General features: G+C 34.9%; 1 protein-coding gene across 1 annotated transcript; it reads left to right on the forward strand.

The window, feature by feature from the left end:
- The first annotated feature begins 7,090 nt into the window (after nucleotides 1-7,090).
- Nucleotides 7,091-8,317, forward strand: LOC149167080 (flavonol synthase/flavanone 3-hydroxylase-like). Its single transcript, XM_089431459.1, has 3 exons — nucleotides 7,091-7,563; nucleotides 7,645-7,972; nucleotides 8,096-8,317. Exons 1-3 carry the CDS (start codon nucleotides 7,091-7,093, stop codon nucleotides 8,315-8,317), a joined length of 1,023 nt encoding a protein of 340 aa, XP_089287585.1.
- The last annotated feature ends 2,408 nt before the right edge of the window (nucleotides 8,318-10,725 follow it).

Consider the following 10,725-nt stretch of genomic DNA (forward strand, 5'->3'; position numbering starts at 1 on the left):
AAGGCAATCTGACCTAGACTAGAATAGCATTTGGGATGTCTATCTCTGGATCAAAATCTGGGGACCATCTATTCAAGTATAGTCCTCTTGAATCCATAAAATATGGACCGCTTCTGAATATTAGGTTCCGATCTTCTTTGGTTTCGAAGAGGAACGTGTAATATCCCCTGCCACAAAATCTTATTGCTATTTTCCCTTGGATATTGGCGCTCCAGTTGCGCTCCACCCACTTCTGAACCGCTCTGGGGGAGGGCCACAGTCCAGTGAATTGACCTACCAATCCTCTTTCAGATAGTGAGATAGTAGCTTTTCTGGGTAGACTTGGAGGTAAAGAGATTTCCAGAATTTCTACCAGTTTTTTGACGAATTTAGTTGTTGTTGGCTTGATTTTTGGTGCACCATTCTCTGATATTAAAGAGGCAAAGGTCGCTGCTTGCTGCTCAAGGCCTTGCTGATGGGGGGAATCGCACCCTTCCATGAGGGGCGAAAGACGGGGAGGGCCTGCAGCAGGGCTACTGGGAGGGGAGAGGCAGAGCCCAAACAGCACGAGGATGTCAGAAGCCAGACGGAGAAAGCCTAACAGCAGGAGCTGCCAGGCAGAGGAGTTGCAGGAGGCAGCGAGATCGGGGGAGCAGAGCTAGGTCAGAGCCTGCCCGCGGGATTCCATAAGAAGATTAGCTGAGCAGACAATGTTAATAACTTAGTTTCCCAGGTGTTTGTTGCATGCTCTGATAAGCAGGCAAGCAAGGCTTTTGGGCTTCAATGAGCTCTTATAATTGTGCAAGAGAAAACGAAACATATAATTTGGTTAGAGCTGGTATTAGTATTACATAGAGTATTTTTCTTTTCCTTTATTGTGGGGAAAATATGTTGAGCTGGTTGAGGGTCTTTAACAAAAATAACTAAACCTATATACAATATCACACATATTTAAATTAATGTAAGCCAAATCATAACTATTCAATAATAATAATAATAAATTATAAAATAAAAATCCAAAAATATGTTACTTCAGAGACTTGCATATGAAATCAAATTTTCTTAAAAAAAACCACCCATAAAACCTTTTATCCTCTGTACAAACCTATAGTGGATGCAAAATCTTATTATATCACTACCTCAAGTGATTTACTGTCAGTCACAAATCCAGGAAACAAAATAGAAACCACTGACAGAGTGTAAAATTTGAACCACTAAACCAGCGAACAAACTTCCAAAATGTAAATTGTTGATGTACATACAATCAACGATTGGATGAGAAGATAGGCATGCACACGAAACTTATTCCATATCGGAAAATGAGAGAAAAATCAATTGTGGGTCATAACATATTTCCTTGTCTCGTCAAAGTCGCTAAGATGTTGACTCAGAGCATTGATTCTGAATGAAAAAACAACCCAAAAACATGAACTGTACCTATCAGACATACCAACCAAACATGTAAGGCACAATAAAACATAAGTAAGGATTCATACATGGCATTAAGTCCTATTTTCATATCAAAAGACTCAAATGTAGAATATGGGATAGATTGCCATGTTAGCAATCATTAGAGTTATCATGTAAAATGAAATCAACTGTATCGACTTACATTTAGCATATCAAAAGTACATCAAAACTTAAAATAAGTAGGTAGAAAATAGCAGCAAGTTTTGATAAGAGTAGTTAAGAGCATTAGCGACTTCAAATTAGGAAGTCATGCAGATTAAAAAAGGGAAAATCTCTGAATGGGCTCATAAAAAAAATAAAATGACTCAGCTTCAATAGATAAGAAAATAGAAAAACTGAAACTCAATGCACTGTAAAGCAACTAAAATGCATTGCTAGACAGAGTAAATTACAATAAAGGCTTTATATTGACAGATATTGGCCATTGTTAGCAAAAATTGTAAGAAGCTAGACTATGATCATTGAAATTTTTTCAGCAGATAGTGCAGACCTTCCACCCCCCTGGTGAGAATAAGGGTATCTAAGAGTCACAGGTGCCCAAAGCATGGACTTGTGTATGAGCGCTGAACTTCACCAGCTCAAATTCAAAATCACAAGCATTTTGGCAGATTCTCAACATTGTAAATATAAGATGGGTAGGTGATAACATAGTGAGGATTCAAGGGTATATGTTTAAGTTGGGCATGATAAAAATAACATCGGAAAATACAGAAAACATTCCAGATCCATAGATCCTGTCGCCCCCAAAAATGTGGGTAAACTGGTAGGGACAAACAAAAAGAACAGATCATATTAGGTGTAAAGCTATGAGCGGTCACCTCTATGAATAGGATGGTTAGGATACATCGTCATGAGACCTAATTTTGGTTTTAGAATTGATGATCATATTCACTTCTTCTATCTCAAACATAGGAGGTGCCATTGTAACCCTCTCATCCACTTCTATGTGCAATGTTTTCTAGGATTTTCATTCTCACAGTTAATTGTAAGCATGGGTGGACATGTATGTTTGTGTATTTATGTAAGGCATTCTTCTATGTTCCCACAGAATTTTCTATGTTCAATGAAAGAGAAATTTGTTCCAAAAGTATATTACAAGGTTGAGCTTTATTCACCTACCGTTCACAGTGATATTAACTGTTATAACAAAGCCTTTCAGAATAATGCCAATTTCACTTTGTAGTGTACTTTTCCTTGATTATACTCCTTAGGAAATGATGATCTTTTCTTAGATGAGTGAGAATTGGGAAGCTTATGGCTGGTAGGCTATGGCTATATGAAGCCTAACAAAGCGATACACCATACATCTTGTTTCATTTTATTTGATTTGGCACTACCATATATACAAGCAGTTATTTCTAGAGGAACCTAGTTGTGCTAGAGTCTAGTTGTCCTCTGACACCAGCGCAAAGACTTCAATGTGGACTTAACCAGAAACTATAAGTCCTATTTCGTTTTATTTTCTTGAAATATCACTACCTCTATGGATATGATTGTAAAAATCAGCCTTGGAGCAAGTTGTGCTTTGTGTAAAAAGTTGCATAAAACATTCAACCCTTGCCCCCAATAGATGGAATTGAACAAAGTTACCAAACTTGTCTTAATGAAGCCAAAAAGTATGTGTTCAATTCCAGAGGCCAATTCCATTTCAAAGAAGACAAAATTTCTTTTATAGCAACTCCATAGCCCATGTACTCTCTGTTGACTACTTTCATACCATCTGTAAATGGATAGAAGTTAGAACTGTATCTATGCGAACTTTTTTTTACTGAAGTTACTTTAGCTCTAGCTTTAGCCTTTACCAAACTTTGAAGTTCTTGAAAATTTTGAAGTAAGCCATAGTCACCTACCATTCCAAAAGTATATTACAAGGTTTAGCCTTATTCACCTACCGTTCACAGTGATATTAACTGTTATAACAAAGCCTTTCTGAATAATGCCAATTTCACATTGTAGTGTACTTTTCCTTGATTATACTCCTTAGGAAATGGCGATCTTTTCTTAGATGAGTGAGAATTGGGAAGCATATGGCTGGCACGCTATGGCTATATGAAGCCGAACAAAGCGATACACCATACATCTTGTTTTATTTTATTCTATTTGGCACTACTACATATACAAGCAGTTATTTCTAGAGGAACCTAGTTGTGCCAGAGTCTAGTTGTCCTCTTCCACCAGCGCAAAGACTTCAATTTGAACTTAACTAGAAACTATAAATGTCCTATTTCGTTTGATTTTCTTGAAATATCACTACCTCTATGGATATCACTGTAAAAATCAATGTTGGAGCAAGTTGTGCTTTGTGTAAAAAGTTGCATAAAACATTCAACCCTTGCCCCCAATAGATGGAACTGAACAAAGTTACCAAACTTGTCTTAATGAAGCCAAAAAGTACGTGTTCAATTCGAGGCCAATTCCATTTCAAAGAAGACGAACTTTCTTTTATAGTAACTCCATAGCCCATGTACTCTCTGTTGACTACTTTCATACCATCTGTAAATGGATAGAAGTTAGAACTATATCTATGCGAAGTTTTTTTTACTGAAGTTACTTTAGCTCTAGCTTTAGCCTTTCCCTAAACTTTGAGGTTCTTGAAAATTTTGAAGTAAGCCACAGTCACCTACCGTTCCAAAAGTATATTACAAGGTAGCATTTAAGCAAAGTAGTATATTACAGTCACCTCACGTTGAAGTAAGCCACCGTCACTTACACGTAGCATTTAAGCAATAAAATTTCTTTATCAAAAGTAGCATTTAAGCAATAAAATCAACGAGAATCGATCTCAGCTCGCACGACTAAGGGTAGGAAACAAACCACGACTTATTACTTGATTGGCCTAATCAGAGAAACCAAAGCCCTGTTACATGAATATCACAATTCATCCCAGGCTAGCCATAACAGGGATGATTCCTCGTGGTCATTCTGGTTCGCCTAAATCCAACAATATAAAATTAGTGAAAACCTATCATTGAGATCTGCGTTTCCAAATTTTGCTACTGCAAAATGTAAACTGTAATAAGTGGCAAAACCTTCGCAAGAGATCGTCCTTGAGGCCTTTACAAATATTCTTTGATAATCTGGTTTAGCGATGTGACCTGTGCAGGGAAAATGCAGAATTTAGTGTATCTGTGAGGTGAAAAATGCAGAATTCGCAGTATCTGTGAGTGGTTTAGGCTCTGTCTGGTTGCAAGTTCTGAAGGTGCGCGATGGGGGCTCCGCGCGCGGTTGAGGCCTCAATTTGAATTTCGGCAACTAGATGCAAACACCTGCGGTGCGACGTGACCCCAAATCGTCCGAACATGAGGATCTATCAGAGAGATACCAATCAGAGTTAATGCGGAAAGGTGGAAGGGTGACGGAGGAATGCGGAGTTGACGAAAGTGGTGGAAGGTGGCGAAGGGAATTCCGTATTGTGAAGCCGGAAGTTTTTCCGGGCAATTCCTTAGCGTCGTTACATCACTCTTTTAAATTTTTTCCGACCAAACAACCACACACTAAAAACTTAACTCAATTACTCTCTAAATTTATAATCTTCACCGTCGTTAACATTGAAGGCTGAGCCGCCGTAACGTGTCTACTTCACCGGGCTTCGGGGGTGAGCCACAAGTAATTATGATGCGTTGCAACAATGACGGAGTGAAGTATGATGGGTTGCAGCAACCACAAAATACACAAGTCATAATAACGCCGTGCATAGATATGTTCAAGATTATATAATATGATTCATTTTGCGAAAGTTGATGTGACCTTTATTCATCCAAAGCGACAGATATATTTTAATGTTAACATTTTTCCCACCAAATATGTTTTACGATATAATATGATTCATTATGCGAAAGTTGATGTGACCTTTTATTCATCCAAAGCGACAGATATATTTTAATGTTAACATTTTTTCCACCAAATATGTTTTACGATATAATATGATTCATTATGGGAAAGTTGATGTGAGCTTTTATTCATCCAAAGCGACAGATATATTTTAATGTTAACATTTTTTCCACCAAATATGTTTTACGATATAATATGATTCATTATGCGAAAGTTGACGTGACCTTTTATTCATCTACATCGACGCATACGTATATTTAATTTCAACTTTCCGTGGATTCATATTTTACCGCACAACCCGACTGGTGAAGTAATACGAGAGACCTGCTCGCCAAACGTTTAACGAATTCGAGATATATCTATATATATATACATATATCGAAACCTTAATATAAAAACTTTCCAATTAACGAGAGACGTGCTCGCCGAACGTTTAACGAAGGACCTGCTCGCGAAACGTTTAACGAATTCCCAATTTACGAGAGACCTGCTCGCGAAACATTTAACGAATTCGATATATATAGAAACTTTAATATAAAAACTTTCCAATTTACGAGAGACTTGTTCGTGAAACCTTATATAAAAACTTTTCAATATTTATGACAGATTTTTTGGCATAAATCAAATGATATTTCATTTGTCGATGCATTTAGAACTTCGAATCAACCAGGGACAACCCTTTGACTTATATTTTATATATTTAATTACTTTTATAACTAATACTCTATATATAAAATCTTTATTAAATTAAGTTAATTTATTTTAATACACATTTAAAATGGTTAAAAATAAATAAAATAAATAAATAAATAAAAATAAAACAAAATAAAGGGTCCATTTTATAACTAACAGGGCTAACTTATCTTTTTGATAATGGTTATTTTCCTATCCTAACTAACTGGTCAAATCTAGCCATTGTAAGAATATAACCGTTGGAGGGCTGCTCTATCTATTTAACTGGCTTTACCTAATCTGTTCATTCACCTTGTCGTGACGATGACCCACAGTGGTTGGTTCGAAACGCATCGACAAATGAAATATCATGTGATTTACACCGAAGAATCTCTCATAAACTTGATATGGATCACAAAAGCCTCAATACAACAACTTTCCAATAATAAAGTACTCAAACACACATGATTTTACCTTCCAACCACTTATTAATGCAGCTCTTGAATTAATGCTCACCTGCCTAGCATTTTTTAATATCTCATGGGCAAAACCGACACAGTAAATTTGCGCAATTTTTGTGATTAAACTGTCTCATTTTTTGCACTATGAATTAATGCTCACGTGATTAGCCTTTTTTAACACTTTTTAATACTTAATTCTTCGTTTCACTATGGCTAATATAATTCATTATGCGAAAGTTCATGTGACCTTTTCTTCATCTACGTCGACGTATACATAGTTTTAATTTCAACTTTCGGCGGATTCAGTCGTCTAGCCAGGGGAAGGTTGGTTAAAAGTGGTAAATTTGGGTAAAAAAGTTTCAAAAATCTTGTAGAGGCAGTGTTTGAATTGTGTTTTTGATAGTGGAAATGGATTCAGGACCATCAATGTAGTACACCTAAATTTTTAAAGTTTAACAACTATAAATTGGGTTTACAAAAATGTTTGCCAAATTTTCTCTAAATATGACCCAAATTTCCATAACTTTCTACGCAATTCCTCTGGCTAGTTAGACTACGGCATTCATATTTCACCCCGACTGGTGAAATAATTCGCATCGTCAGTCTATTTATTCGAGGTTTGCCCAGTACCATGGGCAGTGTGGTGATTGCCTCATTGTTTGTTGGAGAGTGAAATCATGGCTTCCGCCAGAGCGCAGGCCGTCTCCCTATGTGGCTTCCAATCGATTCCACCAGAGTTCGTTCGGCCAGTTTACGAGAGACCTGCTCGCGAAACGTTTAACGAATTCGAGATACCACTCATAGACTTGTCATCGTTACAAGTGGATGAAGTTCGTGAGAAAACGGTGGCAGAAATTGGAAGAGCCAGCCACGAGTGGGGGATTTTCCAGGTGGTGAACCATGGAATACCTGACGAATTTGTCCAACGCTTGCAGGCTGCTGGCAGAGAGTTCTTCGATCTCCCGCTGGAGGAAAAAGAGCCGTACGCCAATCTTGACGGCGTTACGGATGACCGATTTGAGGGGTATGGCACGAAGCTGAAATGCACGAGCGATGGGAGGCAGGGTTGGTCTGATTTCTATTTTCATATGGTGTGGCCTCCATCTCTCATAGATTTCAACAACTGGCCCAAGCACCCACCCTTTTATAGGTATAACGCCCTACGTACCATTTAATTCTACATTTCTGTTTATGATCTCTCTCTATATATATATTTCATTTTAATGTGCAGAGAGGTGACTGAGGAATATGGAAGACAAGTGTTGGGAGTAGTAGATAAGTTGCTGTCAGCCTTTTCACTAAATCTTGGGTTGGAAGAATCCACAGTGAGAAACGCTCTGGGAGGTGAGAATTTGGAAATGGAGTTGAAGATCAATTATTACCCAGCGTGCCCTCAACCAGATATGGCGCTGGGAGTGCTCCCTCATACGGACATGTCTGCCTTAACAGTGCTGAAGCCCAACGATGTGCCGGGGCTTCAGATATTGAGGAACAACGAGTGGGTGACTGCCAAGCACGTTCCCAACACGCTTATCATACACATTGGCGACCAACTACAGGTAACTGTTCGTTTAAACTAATTTGTAATAATAGGTAAAGAGTTAATTTTTTAAAAATGGTTAGATTAAAATTTATATATAGTAGAAATAATTATATTAAAGTAGTGTGTATATTGTTGGCAGACGTTGAGCAACGGGAGGTACAAGAGTGTGTTGCACAGGGCGTTGGTGAGCAAAGATAAATTGAGGATGTCATGGCCCGTCTTCTGCAACCCTCCGCTTGATTTGGTGGTGGGCCCACTCCAACAGTTGATCGATGAAAACCATCCCCCACTGTTCAATGCGATGACGTACAGAGAATTCAAGCAACGCAAGAAAACGAAGGCAAACCAGAAAACATCTTAAAATCTTGTTATGAGAACTTGGTGTCTTTATAATAAACTTCAACGTGCCCGTGTTAATGCAGAACGTAATCAATTTGTGATGTGGTTTCTGGCTTCTTCGCTTTGTAAGTGTTATTAGTCGACTTCCCACACAAGTAATCACTTTTGTATTATGATTTCTGTTTAGTTGACTGAAGGCGTTAGGTTATAGGTGAGGGTGTTTGATGGAATGTTATAATAGAAGTAATCGTTTTGTTATATGATTTCACTTTGTTATATGAATTTTATTGTTTAGTTGGTTGTGAAGATGTTAGGTTATATGAGTTTAATGGAATGTTATAATAGAAGTAATCACTTTGTTATATGATTTCTGTTTAGTTGGATGTGAAGGTGTTAGCTTATAGGTTAGCGTGTTTAATAGAATGTTATAATAGAACTAATCATTTTGTTATGTGATTTTTGCTTAGTTGGTTATGAAGGTGTTAGGTTATAGGTTAGGGTGTTTAATGGAATGTTATAATAGAAGTAATAACTTTGTTATATGATTTCTGCTTAGTTGGTTGTGAAGGTGTTAGGTTATAGGTTAGGGTGCTTAATGGAATGTTATAATAGAAGTAATCATTTTGTTGTATGATTTCTGCTTAGTTGGTTGTGAAGGTGTCAGGTTATAGCTTAAGGTGTTTAATGGAATGTTATTGCTAGAATTTTGGGAAGTTTGGTTGACCATGTACAGTCCTTGAAATAGTAAGTCTCTTTTCAATTTTTCCCATAAAAATGAAACCTAAACTTTCTTCAAACAATTGTTGTATACCTTATGAATGGTTTATATATATATATATATATATATAAAGTTAATATATAAGTAGCTAGTAACTACAATTTAGTTTAAATATAGCTAAATTGAAGTAAAAAAACAATAAATAACTAAAAATGCTTTTTGCAGAGAAACAGTGTGGGAGAGATATAATTTTGTATAAATATTTGTAATTTTTTATTATTAATATATTTATTTTTAAAATAATAAAAATAATTAAAAACATTTTTTCAATTTATATAATTTATTATAATTCAAATTGAAATTTAATTAAATAATTTTTATATAATTATATTTTTAAATTAATAAATCTTTTATATATAATTAAAGCATATTTTGAATGTTGAGATAAAATGTCTATTAAATGATCTAAAAAATAATATGTTTTGATATTTATTTGAGAAATATCAAAAATATATTTTTATTTAAAAAATATATATATATTTCTCTTTTGAAAAAAAAAATCTATTTAAAAAATAAATTCAAATCAGAAATAAAATTTATCACTTAACAATTATCAATCCACTCCAAATATATTTTTTTTTATTTTTTTCTTTTTTTTATTTTTTTATTTTTTAAATATAATATAAAAATATAATATTAATATATTTATTTTTAAAATAATAAAAAATTATAAAAAACAATCAATTTCTATAATAAATTTAATAAAATACTTTTTTATATAATTATATATTTAAATTAATAAATATTTTAGGTAAATGGGATGGTACAAATGAACTTATGTATTTGAGAGCTCAGATCCAAATAAGGAAAATTCAATGATAGTAGAAGAAAATAGGCTAACAATTGTAAATGCCACTCTTATTTTAGAAGGTTGGAGGAAGGTGGAAAAGAAGAAAAGAAGGAAGTGGTAACTAAGTATTTTTATTTGGTCTCAATGGTGGTTTTCTTCACTGTTCTAGGTTGTTGCTTTATGTCACTGATTTTTTTTGTTGCACCAAATTCAATTGGTATGATTGAACACTCTAGCACACATAAAACATGTAATTTTAATTTTTAATAAAATTACAAAAAATTAATTTTTTTTTTTTTTTCTATGTTAAGACTAAACTAAGTACCCACGGGGAATTGAACCGGTGACCTATCGCAAGGAGTGCCTTAACAGCACACTCATTCACCGTCAATCCAAAGCCTCGTGGGCACAAAAAATTAATTTTTAAAAACATATTATTAATATATTTATTTTTAAAATAATAAAAAATTATAAAAAAGAAAATTTCAATTTCTATAATAAATTTAATTAAATGTTTTTTTATATAATTATATTTTTAGATTAATAAATCTTTTATGTGTGACTAAAGCACAAAGATGCATTGGTAAGTGTGTAAATGGGGGTACAAATGAACTTATGTATTTGAGAGCTCAGATCCAGATAAGGAAAATCCAATGATAGTAGAGAGGAAAAACAGCTAGAAATTGTAAATTCCATTCTTATTTTAGGAGGCTGGAGGAAGGTGGAAAATAAGAAAAGAAGGAAGGGGTAACTAAGTATTTTTACTTGGTTTCAATGGTGGTTTTCTTCATTATTCTAGGTTGTTGCTTTATGTCACTGTTTTTTTTGTTGCACCAACTTCAATTGGTATGATTGAACACAC

The sequence above is a fragment of the Pinus tabuliformis genome, chromosome 5_1, assembly GCF_031772625.1.
Source record: "Pinus tabuliformis cultivar Carrire ecotype Pingquan chromosome 5_1, CPIR1, whole genome shotgun sequence".
In the NCBI taxonomy this organism is placed as follows: Eukaryota; Viridiplantae; Streptophyta; class Pinopsida; order Pinales; family Pinaceae; genus Pinus; species Pinus tabuliformis.